Source organism: Myodes glareolus, chromosome 6 (assembly GCF_982192425.1).
Source record: "Myodes glareolus chromosome 6, mMyoGla1.1, whole genome shotgun sequence".
In the NCBI taxonomy this organism is placed as follows: Eukaryota; Metazoa; Chordata; class Mammalia; order Rodentia; family Cricetidae; genus Myodes; species Myodes glareolus.
Genome location: NC_142031.1, coordinates 25,176,134 through 25,195,198, shown reverse-complemented (window position 1 = coordinate 25,195,198; position 19,065 = coordinate 25,176,134). Strand labels below are relative to the sequence as shown.

Genomic DNA, 19,065 nt, shown 5'->3' with positions numbered 1-19,065 from the left:
GGAATCTAAACTCAGGTTCTCATGCTTACACAGTAACTCTGAAACACTGAACCATTTCCCCAGCTCTTGGAGTAGAGATATGTTCTAGGCAAGCAATTCTGTCTTGTTTCTTTCTATTCAGGGACGAGGGGTTGAGACAGGGTTTCTCTCTGTAGCCCTTGAATGTCTTAAGAAGTCAATCTGTAGGCCAGGCTGATTTCAAACTCACAGAAATCTACCTGCCTCTGCCTCCTGAGTGCTGGGACTAAAGGCCCTTGTATTGTTCATGAAGGAATGAAGTAATGGAACCAAATACCTAGGTGTGTGTCGTAGTTATTTTCAATTTGACACAAAGTAGAATCATCTGGGATGAGAGTACCTCAATTGAAGAATTGCCTCAATCATTGGCCTGTGTCTGTAAGAGTGCTTCTTGATTGATGGAAGAGGGCCCACCCAGCCCAGAGTAGGCAGCACTATCCCAGGGCAGGTGGGCCTGAGCTGTTTAAGAAAACTAGCTGAATATGAGCAAGTGAATAAGCAAGCACATTCCTCTGTAGTTTTTTTAGCTCCTGGTTGAGTGCCTGCCCTGACTTCCCTCAGTGATGGAGTGTGATCTGGAAGTAGAAGCTAAATAAGTTCTTTTCTTCTAATATTCTGGTCAGAGTGTTTGGTCACAGCAACAGAATATCAAACTATCCCTTTCCTGTAGTGAAGGTGTGATCAGAACTCCTGCAGGGGTAATGCTGGCTGCTGTCACAGCAAGGCTGACCAGACCCTGTGCTGAGCGCTTTATGGAGTGGCTTTTTGTTTCAGTACATGGTACTTGGAGAAGCAGAATAGTTGAAGACTATTTGGAACGTAGGCTCTGGTATCAGGCCTCTTAAACAGACGTTTCAATTTTACCAGTAACCGTGTGGCATTGAGCAGTTCTGTAGAATGATGGTAATAGTACCTCCCTCTTAAGGTTGTTGTGGCATGCAAAGTGCATGACCAAGTATGGTGCTTGACATAGTGTTAAGTAAATAGGATGTACTTCTCAAATGTCTGTCATAATTACAGCGTAATTCTCACAGACAAAGAAGTATAGTCAAGAGAAAAGCTAATTCATTTGCATATGTCACACAGTGTGTAAGGACTGGACTAGAGTTTGTCTTAGGCAGTTAAACTTCAAAGCTTTTGCTGCTAACCATTCCGCTACATAACTTTTGAGAGACTAAACGAGAGATGTGTCTTGCTGAACTTGAGATGAGTTTTAGTTTTTTGGGTGTGCTTGGGCTCTGTCCTGACCTTCCTTTGTGATTTTAAGCATCTTACTGCCTGTGCCTCTGTTCTGAGTCGGTTCTTCCCCACATGCAGAGAAATGAAAGAGTCCTTAGTTGCTGAAGGGCTGTGTGTTTCCTGGGCCACAAATAGGAGCTAAATAAAGATGTATGCCTTAGTGTTCTAGTATTCTTTGGACTAGAAGTAAGATCTTGTCTCTTGTTATATTTACCATTATTGTGGTTGTTCTTTTGATTTATGTGTCTGTTAGGCACATGTGTGTGGGTGCATGTGGAGACCAGAAGAGGGTGTTGGGTCCTTCTGGAGATGAAGGTATAGGCAGTTGTGAGCCACCTGATGTTGATGCTGGAAACTGAATTCGGGTCCTTTGCAAGAGCAGCAAGTCCTCTTAACCACTGAGAGCTGTCTCTCCAGCTCCTGTCTATCTACAAGCAATTAGTAATGATGAGAAGCAGAGCAGCCGGCGCTCACCCTGAGAGCTCTAATGTGGGCTTTACTTGGAATTATCTCCTCTAATTCTTAAACCTTATGAGTAGGCATGGTTTTTTATTTGTTTTTCGAGACAGGGTTTCTCTGTGTAACAGCTCTAGCTATCCTGAAACTAGCTCTTGTAGACTGTAGAGTTCATGGCTGACCTTGAACTCACAGAGCTCCTCCTCCTCCTGCCTCCTGAGGGGTGGGATTAAAGACATGCGCTGCCACTGCCTGACTTTCACGCGTGTTTTATATTGTTTGAAGAGGGTTAGGGAGCTCACTTAGAGCCTACTGTTAGTAGTGGTAGAGCTGGGAGTTGAGCAGAGTGTTCTGGCTCTAGATCCCTGCACCTTTCTGCCTCCATGAAAAGTGTGTTGTGCCAGTTGAACACCCCATATCTGAAATACTAACAAATAAGGAGTAAAAATATTTTTTGATTTTTTTTTTGTATTTGCAAGGTTTTTCTTTCTCCTCCTCCTTTTCTTCTCCCCCCCCCCACTAGTTGAATATCCCCTAGTCCAAAAAAATACAAAATTCAAAAAGTAAGTTGTATTACTGTGTGATTTAAGAGGTAATAAAGGGCTGGAGAGATGGCTCAGCAGGTTAAAAGCACCGTTTTTCTTTTCTAGGACTTCACTTATTTCATCTTTCTTACCCTTATGTATAAAGCAAAGTGTGGGTCTAGAGGGTCTCTGCGGTCCTTTTGAATGCTGACATATCATAAAAAGGAGGGTAGCACTACTCAGCTCCTAAATTTGGAGTGAGGCACTTGTCAAGTCAAAGGGGGCCTGTCTCAACATACAGAAGATGCCAACTTTCAGGGCAAGGGATGAGCACTCCATGAACACAACAACTCTGGCTTTCTTGATGCTGGTTGCCAAGGAAACTCAGCCTCTAGTCAGCAACAGCCATGGCCACTTTGGTTGAGGCTTAGGTAAGGTTAGCTCAAGCAAGTAGGCCATTCCCCAGCTCCACCTTTCCTTTCCTTGTCTTTTCAAAATGCTGGTTTTGTACCTTTTCATGTGTGTAGTGCTGTTTTAAGTACCTAACTATACCCTATACCTTATCTTCATAGTAATCTTATGAGAGTAGTGACTGCTAGACAAGATTTACAGAAAACAGCTCAGTAATGTGTTCACACTTGCTTACACTTGTTCAGATGTAGTGTCAGGTCTGTGCCTCTAGCCACTGGGTTATATTGCCTAGGGGATCTGAAAAAACAAGCAGGAGAGAGAATTTTTAGTGTTGTCAGTGACTTTTTAGTTCAGGATGATGATAGTTCAGAACTCGGAAGAACCTTTGAAGTGTTAACATAGTCTCTTGTCTCTGATCTTCTGTCTGCTACAGGCTTGCTTTCTACTCTCCCCTGACAGACACCCACCCTCATTCTATCCAGTGCTTTCACTGATGGGCGAATATTTTTTTTATGTTTTTTTGAAATGGTTTTGCTGTATAGTTCAGATTGGCCTGATAGTCTTAATTTTCCTGCCTCAGTCTCCCTAGTCCTAGGAATATAGGTATATATCACAATGTCTGACTTACTTACTGATACTGTTGTTAAATAGTTCTCATTAACTAAACATTATTTCTCTCTTTTTCTTTTTTTTTTTTTTTTTTGAGACATGATTGATTCTGCTGCCTAGCCTTTATAGTCTTGCCTCCTGAGTACATGGGATTGCTGTGATGCCAGGCTTTATTTTTTGTTTTGAGTTGAAATTTGAGATGTCTCATTAAGTTTAGGCTGACTTGGAACCCCACAGGGCTCGTCCATCTTCTGTAGGCAGCCTTAGCTCGTCTCCAGGCACACTCGTCGTCTTCCCATAGCCTTTTCTTTTTTTTCTTTCACTTGGGTCAGCTTGCACAAAAGCCCTCTTACCTCCAAGCACTTGGTAGATGCAGCCCAGCCGATGTATACCACTTCTTGTCATATTTACTCCAAGGTCCAAAGCCTTTTTCACCGTGGAGAATGAATGAGGGATATACGCAGTCCTTCCAAGCTTGGAGAATGTATGGAGGTGGAGTCTTCATTTCACAGAAGCTGGGGAATTGTATTGAGGGCTCTCCTGTGCATTTTGAGAAAAACCACAAAATGGCTGGAATTTATTTGGGCTCTAGGCAAGCTGCATTTACCTCAGTAGACCACTAGGTGTTGAGCAACTCACAGACCTGGGCTGTCTGAAGGAAGACACAGGTAACCTCACTGTAAGGTATTTTAGGTTCTGAGAAGAGATGTTGTTTCTCATATGCTTTGTCTTTCTTGGCGTCGTTCTAGTTTTAAATACTAGTGTGAAAAAGTTCTTGGAGTGGTTTTCTTAGAAGAGGGGAATGTGACTTAACAATTTAAATGGAGGCCAGCAAAGTGGCTCAGAGTGGGGTCCCTGGAACTCATGGTGGCAGGAGTATCAGCTCCCATAGGCTGTACCTTGACCCTCATTCACATGACATAGCACCCCCCCAATAAATAATAAATTTTAAAATTTAAGTTAATTTTTAAGCTGAAAAACAGAAACCAAATATATTTCTTGGAGGGGCAGTGTAATGTTTTCACATGTATGTACATTGTTCAGTGTTTAAATTAGGTTAAACAGCACCTATCCGCTTAAACATTAACCACTTCTTTGTGGTGAAAACAAACAAACAAACAAAAAACAAAACCCAAAAGCCAAAACCAAACAAAAAAAAACATTAAAGCTCTATCTTTTAGCCTCTGGGATATATGGCACTTTATCACTCTTTGTAGTCTTCCTCTTTGGTGTAGCGTGGCCAAACTACATATTCTTAATTGTAGCCTCTCCATCTTCCATTCCTTCTCTCTCCAGCCTCTGACCACCATTCCATTTTTCTCTGTCATGAGATCATCGTTCCTTATTTCCCTGTATGAAAAGATTGTACAGTGCTTGCTTTTGTGCCTAGCTTGAATCATTTAACATGATCATCCCCTGCTTCAGTCCATGTTATTGCAAATGACAGACTTATAAAAAATTTACTTTTATTGGATGAATAGGATTCTATGGTGTGATTTACATTTTTTTCCTTTTCCCTCCTTCTCACTGTCACTGTCCTACTCCCCCCCCCCTTTTTTACTTTTTAAAATTTTGTTTCTCTTTGAGCTGAGTATGGTACTCAAGTCCTCATGAATGGTAGGTCAGCATTCTACCAGAGATACCTAGCTTGCATCATGTAGTTATTGACAATAGTGCTGTAGCGAACACAGGGATATTAATGTCTTTAAGATTTATTTATTATGGAGCAGCCCTGGGAGATCCTGGGGATCTGTGCCTTGCTTCAACAGTGTTTGGACAGAACAGACCCGGGGCCTCCCTCTGTTAGCTTCCACCGCTCCTCATCCTCTCCAGTTGCAGCCTCTGGGACCATCTTCTTGCTGTCTTCAGCTCCCAGGACCAGCCAGCACCGTCTCTTTGTAGTTCCAGACTGCGTCTCAGCCATGACCTCCCAGGTTCGTCAGAATTATTCCAAGTGGAGGCTGCTGTGAACCACCTAGTCAACCTGCACCTGCGGGCCTCCTACACCTACCTCTCTCTGGGCTACTATTTTGATCGGGATGATAATGGCTCTGGATTGTGTAGGCCACTTCTTCTTCAAATTGGCTGATCAAGTTGCAGAACGGTCGCGGAGGCCTTGCATTCTTTCAGGATGTGCAGAAGCCATCTCAAGATGAGTGGGGTAAAACCCAGGAGCTGCTTTTGCCTTGGAGAAGAACTTGAACCAGGCCCTCTTGGATCTTTAATTTCCTGGGTTCTGCTCGCACAGATCCCCATCTCTGTGACCTCCTCAAAAACCACTTCCTGGATGAGGGGGTGAAGGTCATCAAGAAGGTGGGCAACCACCTGACCAACCTCTGCAGGTTGGCTGCTGGCCCTAGGCATCTCTGGGCGAGTAACTCTGAATAGCTCACTCTCAAGTATGACTAGAGGCTCCCACCTCTGCTCTGCACCAGCCAGCCTCAGGACTTTCACCCGAACCTCTCAAGAAGCTACTAGGCAGCTTTGCAAACGCCTTGGAGCCCCTCTCAAGTTTTGGACCAAGTGAAAATAAAGCAAAAAAAAAAAAAAAGATTTATTTATTATGTATTCACTGTTCTGCCTGTATGTATGCCTGCACGCCAGAAGAGGGCAGCAGATCTCATCGTATGTGGTTGTGAGCCACCCTGTGGTTGCTAGGAATTGAACTCTGGCCCTCTGGAAGAGCAGCCCGGGCTCTTAACTTCTCCAATCCTTGATTTCTTTTTGTGTTGATCTTTTGTTCTTGACACGGTCTCACTTACACAGTCCGGCCTCAGATCTTGCCAAGTGTTGGGATCATCTGCATGTCTCACTATACTTGGCCCTTGGCCCTGTGTGAATGGTGTCTTGACTGCTGATCACAGTCTGCAGCTTTCTGGCATTTTGGGTTTCTTTCTAGAAATGCAGATGAAGTATCCAGTGCGAGGAGCATGTGCCAGTGGCCAGTGCTGGTCCTTCCTCAGTTCTTTATAAGTAGTAATCGGTTACTACTGGAGCTTGTGGATTTTATTTACGCTTTGAATTTTGTCATAGAGTGCTGAGGTGTGCCTTTAAAAGTAACCCCGATTTAAGAACATTTAAGCCTTTTCTTGGTGCAGGTGCTTTCCAGTCTCCTTCTGTTACGGGTAAGGAGACTGAAACTGAATCCAGAAAAGTGAGGTGATGTGCCTTGAGTCACAGGTAGCCACCTCAGCCACGTAACTCCTGCTGAGCTGTGCTCCAGGGCTCCAGTCTCTCCATAGCATGGGGTCATTAGGAATAAATTGAAAAGTGTTTACTGAGACAGGAATTTTGTCAGCAGTTCATGAGGAATCAAGAAGAGGTAACAAAACTCTTTACACTCAAAATGAGGCCCATGTGAAAGATGCAGGATCCCTATGCCCTGGTATTCCAGTTAATGGATCTACCTCATAATTCTCAAACTCAATAACATCAGAAAGTTGCTTCAGCTATAGAGAATAGAGGTTTTTGAGTAGCCTGGAGCTGGATAAGTGTGACCATGCCCTGTTGTAAATACTGGACAACCTAATCAGCTGCCAAAGCTGGAGACAGACACTATAAACTGTGTCTTATCAGCGGTCTGGTTTCTGTTTGAGTTCTAGCCTGGGACTCTTCTGATGGGAACCACCTGTTCCTGGTTTGTTGAGCTTTGGATTTCCCCAGTCCTTCAGTTCTTTCAGTTTTGAAATGAAACCTGCTCTACAGGGCGAGGTCAGGCCCAAGAGGACTTTGACAGCTCTCACCAGCTTGTTTTTTCTAGAGCCAGCTGGTATGTGAGCTTGTGGTGAGAGAGGTGATGAGTCAGCTGTAGGTGAGATCTGGGCAGTGTCATTTCCTTGGGTAACCAGGAAAACACAACCAAATATTTCATGTTTGATGCTCAGGAATCTGAAAGTTTAGAATGCAGTCGCCAGAGGGCTGCACAACCTCAGCCTTGCATTCCTGAAGAGAAGAATATCTTCTACCCACAGTGCTCCAGCCCAGATTTCTCTGTGTAGCTAGTCCAGACTAGCCTTGAACTCCTAATTCTCCTGTCTCAGCCTTTAGTGTTAGGATGACAAGTGTACACCACCATGCCTTGCTACAAAAGTTTTTATCTCTACTTCTTGTCTCATCTGTATGACCTCCTCACCTCCTTCCTTTCCAAGTCTCTGGCCTCTTTCTGCTACTCTACTGTCTTTGCACTTTACTATAAAACTCCCACCAGAGCATAGCACTTCATTTAACCCTTTCTAGTAAGATTGGGTCACCACATGACCTCACTGGGTTACCCCTGCATCATTTCCTAGTACTACAGAATTGCTTTTAATCCATAGAACCTTTGTCCCCTTTGGGAATTTCTGTTGGAACAATGCCAGCTGCTCCTTGTTCTGGATGCTGCATGTCTTCCCTTGTCCTCTACATTCAGTGGCCCCAGTAGAGGATTAGTGACCAAGACTTCCTGGATCCAGAAGTTCAAGAAGAGAATATGGCATTGGGAGGCTATGTTAATATGCGCAGATGTGGGCAGTTTGAAGCCATGTGACCATGAAGGCTGTGTTGGGTGGGAGGAACTTGAAATACTTGACGCAGGTGTCCTTTGTAGCCTTCCTCCACTGCTCCTTCTGTTTGGAGATAGCGTGCAGTTCAGTTGTGGAGCACTTTATCCCCAGTACCACAAACATCAGCATGCTTGGAATTTAGTAATTTACATGGGATATAGCAATCTTTGATTCTTTCTCCCATTTCTGTTCCCTAGAGAGAATGTGTGAACCCAGAATGTGTGAACCCAGAAAAAAATTATGTCTTTAGAGTTTTATCTCCACAAATGACATAGATGCTATGTATTATTCTGATAGTTCCTTCTTTGTCTCAAGAATGGGCCTTTAGCCACTGTGCTGGAGCACATCTTTAATCCAAGCACTTAGGGAGGTAGAGGCAGCTGGATCTTTATGAGTTCAAGACAGCTGGATCTTTATGAGTCTGATCTACATAGCAAGCTCCAGGTCATGCAAGGCTGCATAGTAAGACTCTCAGAAACAAAGTAAAAGTAAAACAACAGAATGGGCCTTGACGGTTAGTAAGGACTTGATGTTAGTAAGTAGTATTTCATTCTTTTTGGCCACTATATGGTATTTCATAAAATGGATAATGCTTTGTTTTATTTAGCCACTTTGCTATTGAGAGACATGAAGGTGTTTCTCTGTTGTAGATGATGCTTACTATGACTTAAGTGTTGGTGTTCTGTTTCTAGGCATCGATCTCAGCTTCCTGCTTTGATTTTCTAATTTATCAGGTTATCTGCTGTATAAAGTGCTTACAGTAGTCAGGGGTCACCGGGTGATGTGTGGTGGTAACCTGTAGTTGGCTCTATATCTGAGTACAGGCTTGACATTTTGTTGCTGTTTTGAGGCTCTGCTCCTGAATCCTGACCAGGTTCAAAGGCCCTCCTGGCCTGAAAACCCAGAGTCTGAGAGAATTGTAGGGAAATTCAGTACCTTGGGTGCAGGCTAATTTTACTTTGTGTCAGGTGCAATTTTTTTTGCATTGTCAAACTTTCTGAACTTATTTTGTATTTGAGTGTCCTTAAAAGAATATTGTATTTAAAAGCAGGACAATGATGGCACACATCTTTAATCCCAGCACTTGGGGAGGCAGAAGCAGTGAATCTCTGTGACTTTGAGGCCAGCCTAGTCTACAGACCAAGTTCCAGGACGGCCAAGGCTACATAGAGAAACTCTGTCTCAGGGAGGAAAAAAAAAGAATACTTGAAGGCGTAAGTCACAAACAATCCCACACCAGTTTGGAATTATGATTAATAGAATGGTTATTTATTCAAAGGGGAAAAAACTTACAGATTACCGTCCCAGACAACATCCCCTCTGCAAACAGGAAAGGAGTCTAGGAGCCGGAAGCGGAGCCGGAAGCCAGAGAGAGTGTGGAGGACAGCCGCTGCTTTTTTAAAGAGAGAGAGACCATGCCCCAATGGGCTGGTATCTCAGCAACTATTGGCTGAAGGAGCTCCCGCAGCAAATACTGTATTTTCAATTGTAATCAAGGAGCTGGAGAGATGGCTCAGTAGTTAAGAGTGCTTGCTGATTGATCTTGCAGAGGACATAAGTTTGGTTCCTAGCATCTACCCTGGCTTCTCACCACCACTTGTAACTCCAGCTGCAGTGTCCATGGACTCCCACACTCACTTGTGCTTACACAGACACATCCACAGAATTAAAAATAAAAAAACAAACCTTTAGAAATAAATTCTAATAATGTAATAAATTCTACTAGTGAACAGAAAGAAAGGGAAGAGTGATTGTCAGAGCTTGGTTGCAATAAAGATGGCTTCATATTTCATCAATTGAAGACCATATGTCTCAGATATACAGAGTGACACATGCAGCTGCTATGGGGACAGAAAAGCTGCAGTGTCTAAGTCTAGGCTATATGGAGAAAGTATATGTTCTAGGAGTCCAGAGGAAGGGAGACAGACCCAAGGAATCATTTATGAATTAAGCAGTTCTTTTTTTGTTTGTTTGGTTTTTGGATTTTCGAGACAGGGTTTCTCTGTAGCTTTGGAGCCTATCCTGGAACTAACTCTTGTATACCAGGCTGGCCTTGAACTCACAGAGATCCACCTGCCTTTGCCTCTTTGCCTTCCGAGTGCTGGGATTAAAGGCGCGCACCACCACTGCCCGGCAAATTAAGCAGTTCTTATTAAAGAGTTTTTGTTTTTTTTTTTTTTTTTTTGAACCCTAAGAGGAACAGATGTTTGAGAAATACAAAGTTCACTTAGTGCACACATTTAAAACTTACTTACTTACTGGACTTACTGAATGGAAGAGACTGAACTAGCCCATACCAAGTGCTTGAAGAAATACAAAATTGTGTGAAAATAAAATGGCCCTGGCTGCTCTTGCACAGGACCTGGGTTCTGTTCTCAGCACCCACATGGTGGCTCACAACCACCTATAACTCCAGTTCTGGCAAATCTGATACCTTCTTCTGGCCTCTGTAGGCCACTGTATGCACATGGTGCAAGGACATCCTTGTAAACACTCATACACATAAAACTAAAGCTAGACATTGGTGACGCACACCTTTAATCCCAGCACTCAGGATGCAGAGGCAGGTGGATGTTTGTGAGTTTGAAGCCAGCCTGGTCTTCAGAGAGAGTTCTAGTATGTCCAAGGCTGTTGTGCAGAGAAACCCTGTCCTGAAAACCAAAAGTAAAATAAAAGGACATCAGCAGTATTTCCATTGGGCATTTACAGTGTGTGTTACTTACCTAGAAAGCTTACTCTTCAGTCTGTGTTCTTCCATTAAGAACCCAACTTTTAACTGCTGTCCTTAAAGAGGCCTGACCACCTGAGGATTCCATACACTTGTCTGTCCATTACCTTATTTGTCCTTTTTACAATTTGACTTAATACTTTTTCTTATTTTTTTTTAATCTATCTATTGTGTGTGTGTCTCAAAGAGTATTGGATCCCATGGAACAGGAGTTACAGTGAGCTGCCATGTGAGTGCTGAGAACTGAACCTGGGTCCTCAGCAAGAACAGTAAGTGCTTTTAACTGTTGAGTCATCTCTCTGCCCCATAGTTTTCTCTGCATAACACTTGTCATTACCTAGTATTTTTCTGATTTATTTGCATATTTTTCTTATAATCTCTGAGTAGAATTGACCTTGACTTTTTATCATTGTTATTTGATCCCCTTTGGTAATTATACGTGCTGGGATGTGTCACCTAACTTGCTTGTCTGGAGTCTGTGAATCATTTTCCTGAAACCAGAGAAGGATGGCAGGGACTTGCCCTGGAGAGGGCATGCATGCTGAAAATAAAGTAGAGGATGAAGACAGGACGCTGCTTCTATGGTTGCTGAAGGCTGAGCAAATGGAGTAGTTAGTAAGGAAATAGAGGCCTGCAGGATGACACAAGCATGGGTGAAAGCAAAGGCAGTCCTGAGGTCACCCCAGAACAGAATGGTAAACAGGAGAGTCAGGAGGGCTGGGCAAGCGTCTCAGGACAGGGATCACTGAAATAGTCTCAGCTGTTGCCTCCTCCCCCTCCTCCCCCTTTCTCCCTTCTTTTTAGTTTACTTTTTAAAGCGTTTATTGTATTTGTATGTATGTGGAGGTGCGTGAGTGCCATAGTGTGTCTTTGAACAACTTTTGAGGACATTGGTTCTCTCTTTTCACTTGTGAGTTTACAGGATCTAACTCAGGTGCAAAAGACTTAGCTGTAAGCACTTTTACTCACTGAGCCATTTCACTAGACCTCTTTCTTTTATCATATAGAAAGGATCTGGTAGTTAATAACATGCAGGACTCAGGGGAGGTTGCCTGATGTTCTCTGCATTTTGTGTGCTGCGTGCTTCAAAGTCCCTAGAAACCCGCCTTTCTTTTTCCCTCCTGTCTCTGCTGTCAGGAGCCTGTTTTCTGTTGTTTAAATTGTTATTATTTGGCTATTTTTTAAAGACAGGGTCTCACTATGTAACTCTGGCTTTGTCTTGGAGCTCATTATGTAGATCAGGCTGGCCTCAAACTCATAGAGCTCTGCCTGCTTCTGTCTTTTAATTGCTGGGATTAGCAACAAATATTTTTAACTAAACCATCTCTACAGTCTCTACAGTTTTTTAAATTATGTTTTTAATTTTTAAATTTTAGGGGTGTGTGTGTGTGTAACAGTGCTTATGTGTGGTGGTCAGAGGACAGTTTTGTGAAATCAGTTCTCTTCTACCATGTGGGTCCTGGAAATTAAACTCAGGTCGTCAGTCTTGGTGGCAAGTGCCTATATCTGTTGAGCCATCTCTCTAGCTCTGTAAACATAATAGATTCAACTATTTTATCTTTTAAAAAACGACTACATTTTTATTTATCCATTTTGTGTGCATGAGGTAGGGTGTGGGGTGGCATGCAGGTGCCATAGTGCACTATGGACATCAGAGGGCAACTTGCAGGAGTTGGCGCTCTCCGTCCACCATGTGGATCGTAGAGAGCAAGTTCAAATAGTCATGCATAACAGTGCCTTTACCTTGTTGAGCCATGTGTCAGCTAGTTTATCTTTAAACACGCTTCCTACATGGATGTCTGCAGTAATCTTGGAGCTCCCTGATTGGAGGGAGGGAATGTTCATCAGATTTAAGAACTGGACTACACATCTGTAGGACCTTAGGACTGGATTGAGTCTCAATCTAGAATTGATCCCTGGATTTTGAGGCGGGACATGAGAGTACTAACTATGGGTGGGAATCTGCCAGTGAGTCACAGAAAGAAGTAAGAAAGCAGGGCGGTGATGGTGCATACCTTTAATCCCAGCACTCGGGAGGCAGAGTGACAGGTGGATCTCTGTGAGTTCGAGGCCGGCCTGGTCTACAGAGCTAGGCCCAGGACAGCCAGAACTACACAGAGAAACCCTGTGTTGAAAAAGAAAAAAAAAGAAATAGGTCAGACCTTGGTAATACATGCCTGGAGAAGCTGAAACAGGAGGGTCTGGGCTGTGAAGCAAGATTCTATCTTAGTAGTGTAAAACAGGCTGGCCATCTTCTGTGGGATTTCAGGTTTGCAGTAGGCTCCAGAGTTTTTACAGTAGGCTTCAGACCATTGCCTGGAATGGTCTTTGAGTTTATAGCAAGAACAGGGGCTTTGACGTGCCAAAAAGACACGAGAGGCTATCACTAATCCTTTTGGAGATATGCTGTGTGTTTTCCTGGGTAGCTTGGACTTTTCTGTAAGGTGGGAAGAACTGGAGTAAAAACAGTACTTGCCGAGACAGAGTGTGCTCTCTGGAAGGCTGGAGAGAGTGACACAGATAGGATAGTCTAGGCAAGTCATCTGTCCTGTGTAAGGCATATCTGCTCTCCAAGCAGAGAGAGTGGTCCTGGTGACTATAGTTAGTTTCCAAGGATGCTCCGACATGGCACACTGTTCTGTACTTGTGCTTTGATGCCGCCACTTCTCTTTCTGATCAGATTTCATAGTCCACTTAGACTTATATCCTCCCTCCCTCCCTCCCTCCCTCCCTCCCTCCCTCCCTCCCTCCCTCCCTCCCTCCTTCCTTCCTTCCTTCCTTCCTTCCTTCCAGCAGAGCCTCAGATAGCTCAGACTGGCCTTGAACTCTTTGTGTACCTGAGGATGACCCTGAACTTTTGATCTTGTCTCCATTTCCCAAGTGCTGAAGTTAACAAGTGGCTGCTAAAATGCCTACTTTTATGTGGTGCTGGGGATTGAATTTAAGGTTTTATGTATGCTAGTACTCTACCAACTTAACTATACTCTAATCTCATTTCTTTATTAAAGTTGTTGTTACTATTATTATTATTGTATGTGTGTGTATGTGTATACATGTATGTGTGTACCACAGCTTGTATGTAGAGGTGAAGAGGACAACTTGTTTATACAGGTTCTCTCTTTTCATCATGTGGGTTCTAGTGATTAAATTTTTTTTGGCAGGCTTGGTAATGTCTCACTGACAACCATAAAAAAAGTTTTTTTCACAACAGTCTCTTTCTCTCTGTAGCTTAGACTGCCCTGGAGCTCACCTAAGCTAGCTTCAAATTTATGTTAATCCTTCTGCCTCAGCCTCTCAAGCGCTGCTGGTGTAAGTCACCACACTTTGCTCCAAGCTGTTCCCTGGACGGCCCTAGTGAGGAAATCCTACATCTCTGGGGCAGCTGTGGTAAGGCAGCAGGTATAGGGACTGAGCAGGAGTTAACTTTACCAAAGTAGCTCATAGCTTGAATGGAGGAGGGGAAGATAGGAGGCACAATTATGCTAGATCTGGTGCTTGTGCTCACCATAGAACCAGACACTTGCGCGCGAGGGGAGGAGCTCTGGTTGGCTGTGGCCTGTTGTCTCCCTGTGATGCAAGCATCAGGAGCTCAGGAGGGAAAGAATTAGGAGCTAAATGGCCTGACTTCAAACCCCAGGGATCTTTAGGGAGTTGTGCTTTCTGGGACCTGTCTTCTTCATCCTGTCCAGATTGCTTAACGGTTGCCTTCACCTTCCTCAGACCCCTATTCCAACCTTGAACAGCCTGCCTTCTGGGAACAGAAGGGAGCATGGAGACTGTGAAATGACTTGAAGGCTTTGCCTTTGCTGTCCCTAAGTCCCCTCTGGAACACAGAGGAGGTGGAGGGAGTAAGTGGGAGGGCCACTGGTCTGGCATTCTGCCTAGACCTCTCTTAATATTTCTACCTTTCTCTGGTTGTTCCTCTCTCTTAGTAGATTATGAGCACAGACTGTGATTTTGCTTATCTTGAGACCAGGTTTTGGGCTACAGGCTGTTCTCAAACTTGAGATCCTCTTGCCTGAGCCACCTGATGGCACACATCACACATCACAGGCAAACATCTTGACTCTCCTGGAATTCCTTCTATAGTAGACCAGGCTATCCTAGAACTTACAAAGATCTACCTGCCTCGGTCTCCTGAGTGGTGGGATTAAAGGTGCGTGCTACAACTGCCCAGCTATTTTATTTTAATTGAATATTTTTCCCTCAGGCTGTGGTGGCTCATGCCTTTAATCCTAGCACTTAGGAGGCAGAGGCAGATGCATCACCAAATTTGAGGATAGCCAGAGTTAGACAGAGAAATCCTGTTTTGGAAAAGAAAAATGGGAGCTGGAGAGATGGCTCAGTGGTTAAGAGTACTGACTGCTCTTTCAGAGGACCTGGCTTAAATTCCTAGCACCCACATGACAGCTCATAACTGTCTATATACTCCAGTTCTAGGGGGAGTCAACATCCTCACACGGAAACACTTGCATAAAATAAAAATAAATCTTAAAAAATTTAATTTATTAATTTAATTAATAATTTATTAATTTATTCAGTGAGACTCCATTAGAAAAAAACTAATTTTTCCTTTGCAAGTGGGTGTCAATTGCAGGTAACTTCTTGGTTAGGCATGGGAGCCTATGTCCACTTTCGGGACTGGAGAGATGACTCAGCCCTTAAGAGCACTGGTTGCTCTTCCTGAAGACCCTAGTTTATTTCCTAAGACTTACAAAGTAGCTCTGAACTGGTGCACTGTGTACCATGTGGTACACAGACAGACATGAGGATAAAATACCTATATACATAAAATAACACAGCAAAAAAAATCTTTAAACAACAATAAATACACCTTTTCATGCCTGGCATCATGACAAATGCCTTAAATATCAACACTTCTGAGGCAGAGGCAAGAATATCTTGCCTATAGATACAGTCTGGCCTATAGAGCCAGTTTTAGGCCAGTCAGGGGCTACATAGAGAGAATCTGTTCTACAAATAATGAATAAATGTAAAAGAAACAAAAGACACCTTTTCCTGTCAACAAGTACAGAATAGATTCTAAGGAGCCATGGAAGCCCTGAATGAATGTATATTGCTGACATAGCAAGGATCAAGGTTTTGGACCTGTGAGAACTGGTTAAGCCTTTCTTCATGCTGGCTAAGCTTGCCTTCTTTAGTCCAGTATTACTAGTGATTGACCAATGTATGCAAAAAATAGCAACTGCAGCTTCATTCATGATGTTTACAGCCTGAGACTGTGTCCTACAGACTTCTCCACTGGGATTAGCTTCTTCCCTCCTCTGGGAATAAGGTTCTGGGATTCCAGGGTCCTACTCCATCAGAGAATGTGCCTGGCCCCAGATTTTCTGTATGTATATTTCAGTGCCCTGGTCAGAGTTCTAGGACCAAGCTTTGTGGGATGCAGCAATGGATAGCTTAGTAGTTATTTCACTGAGTAGTTCCATAGTAGTGCATCTATTTCATAATATTTATTTTGTTTGTTTATTTAGTTAGTTTTTTTTGAGACAGGGTTTCTCTGTAGCTCTGGTGCCTTCCTGGAACTCTATAGACCAGGCTGGCCTTGAACTCACAGAGATCTGCCTGTCTCTTCTTCCCAAATGCTGGAATTAAAGGCATGCTCCACCACTGCCTGACTATTTCATAATATTTAATCAGTTCATCTTATGTTGTCAGCAGCACATGCTCTGACCCTTTACCTAATATTTTGAAAGTCCCTGTATCTTTTCTCTCTTGCTTTTTATCAGTAACATTTCATACTGTTTGATTCACTACATACTTTCTCATTTGATTATTACCTACCTCCTTCCAATAGGATGCCAACTCCAGGTAGATGGTTTTTCTTCCCCTTTTTATGTACTTCTCAGTACCTGTTTGGAACAGTTCCTTGTATACACAATGCTTACGCATTGAGTGGTTAAATGTGACTTTCATTTGTTATATTTTGGGCATTATGTACACAGTGTGCTCATATATACATCACTGTACCTCTGTCTACTGTCACCTAAGGAATGGAACAATAGAGTTAAAGTATATGCACATTTACCATACCAGTTCATGGAACCAGCATCCCTCAAAAATGTAACCTTCAAGTAGCACATAGCTATGATACTAGTACTAAGGACATAGAGACAGGAAGATCAAGAATTCTAGGTTAGCCTCTATACATAGTGTGTTCAAGGCCTTCCTGGGCTACCTGAGGTGTTGTCTCAAAAACTAAAACAGAACAAACAAACAAACAAACAAACAAACCCAAACAAGTGGAAGAAGGTCAAGCTATGTTAGCCTGGGCTGCACAATATGATTAAAGCCCATCTTTCTCAAATTAAGCCAGTCTCACTCAGACATAAAAAAAAACCATACTGTGCTTTCTTTCATGTGTGGCTCCTAGGTTTTATATAGCTATATAAAATCACATAGGTATGTGTAACATGTAGGCTCTAATGAGAATGGGGTAAGAAAGTGGAGGGTAGTAGTGGAGAATGTGCTCAGTATACAGTGTACTTGTGTGAAAATGTCTTATGTATGAGTACACAGTACCATGTATGATGATTATGTGCACTCGTTGTTGATTGTGAAATAGTGTCTCACTATATAGCCTTACTGGCCTGGAATCACTGGGTAGATGAGGCTGGCCTCTAACTCCTAGAGATTCCCCTGCTTCTGCCTCCTGAGTGCTGGGTTTGAAGGTGTTTGGGTACCACCATGCTTGGTGGTTTCCCTATGGTTCTAAGAACACTGAGTCCTATGTTTCTATGTATTCCCCAGCTGACAGGTGGAAAACATGGTTTGGTAACACCATGCTTCAGAATGCGACTGTGGAGCTAGTCGGCTTGACCTTGGGTAAGTCCTTTACTTTCCCGTGTCCCTCAGTTCTTGGTAAGGGAGGGTAATAATGGTACCTATTTGGAGGGATTTTTGAAGACTCATCAGTTAGGCTAAGGAAAATGTTTAGGCTAGTAACTGAGACAGTCACTCCAGTAGGACTGATTTCCTTTTGTGGTGCTGGTATCAACCCAGGACTTCACATGTACTGGGTAAGATAATAGACATGGTCTGGTTTTTACTTCTTTGTTAAAAAAAGTTGAACAGGAATCTCATGTTGTCTGTCCTTGTCTCAAACTAAAAGCTCTGTAACTAAGGCTGTGTTGAATTGATCCTTTTGTATCCATCTCACAAGTGCTAGAACTACAGGCCTGCCCCACCATTACATATACACGCTGGGTAAGCATGCTGCCATTGAGTCGCATCCCAGCTTTCTGATTGTTTTGCTTATTGACACTCATGAACTGTAAATTATCCCATTTGTCTTTCAGTGTTGTTTATACAGTTATCTTCTCTCTGTAGATTTTCTTTTCTTTCTTTTTTTTCTTTTTTCCCCCTGAGACAGGGTTTCTCTGTAGTTTTGGAGTCTGTCCTGGAACTAGCTCTTGTAGACTAGTCTGGCCGTGAACTCACAGAGATCCACCTGCCTCTGTCTCCCGAGTGCTGGGATTAAAGACATGTGCCAACACCGCCTGACTGTAACATGAGGGCCAGCTTGTTGGGGCTTCTGTCCCACCCGGTACCCCACAGCCAACAAATCCCAAAGAAAATCACAGAGATCTCCATAAGTTATAAAACTGATTGGCCCATTAGCTCAGTCTTCTTATTATCTCTTGTAGCTTATATTAACCCATTATTCTTATCTATGTTAGCCATGTGGCTCAGTTTCTTTTTCAGCGGGGCATGTCACATGTTTCTTCTTCGGTGGTCTGGGCTGGACTGGGAGGAATGGCTTCCTCCTTCCCGGAATACTCCTGTTCTCATTGCCCTGCCTCTACTTCCTGTCTGATTGTTCCGCCTATACTTCCTGCCTGGCCAATCAGCGTTTATTCAAAATAAACAGATTGACAGAATACAGACAATTCTCCCGCACCACCTGGCGATTTTATTTTCCCTTACAGTCTTTTCTGCCATAAGATCAGTGTTTAGAAAAAAATATACTTTCCTATCTTGAAATTATAAAAAATGGCTTCTTGTTCTTTTGAGTACTATGTGTATTTAATTTATTAATTTGAATATTTAAATTTCAACAACTTTTCCATATAGAATTTGTTAGGTTAAAAGTGGTTAAGTCTTGAGTATTGATTAATTTCTTTCTTTAAATTTCTTTCTTTTTAAGGGTGGGAGAAATGTTAAAGAGTGTTTGCTGCTCTTCCAGAGGACCAGAATTCAACACCCAGCATCCATACCCAGTGGCTCCAAGGAATTCAGTGCCCCATTTTTAGCCTCTTCAAGCGTGCGCGCGCACACACACACACAAATAAAAGCAAAAGAAAAATTTTTAAAAATTGTTTATATTTTTATTTAGTGTGTATGTGTGTGAGAAGTTGTGTTCAGCCTGTACGCGCTTGTGCCACTAGCATGTGTGTCATGAGGCTTGGTGACAGGCATCTTTACTTGCTGAACTATCTCCCCACCTTTCCACTCTTTCATTTGGGTAGGTATCTAAACCTTCACTGAAGGAGAAGTAAAAAGCAGAGTCCTTTTTTGA

General features: G+C 43.0%; 1 protein-coding gene across 1 annotated transcript in view; it reads left to right on the top strand.

Moving 5' to 3' along the window:
- Positions 1-18,862, top strand: part of LOC146894167 (uncharacterized) — a 40,645-nt gene extending 21,783 nt beyond the window's left edge. Inside the window, exons 6-7 of the mRNA XM_087907544.1 lie at positions 17,298-17,372; positions 18,694-18,862. Of these exons, the coding sequence (XP_087763670.1) occupies positions 17,298-17,372; positions 18,694-18,710 (92 nt within the window). The 3' untranslated portion in view covers positions 18,711-18,862. The remainder of the gene's footprint in view (positions 1-17,297; positions 17,373-18,693) is intronic.
- The last annotated feature ends 203 nt before the right edge of the window (positions 18,863-19,065 follow it).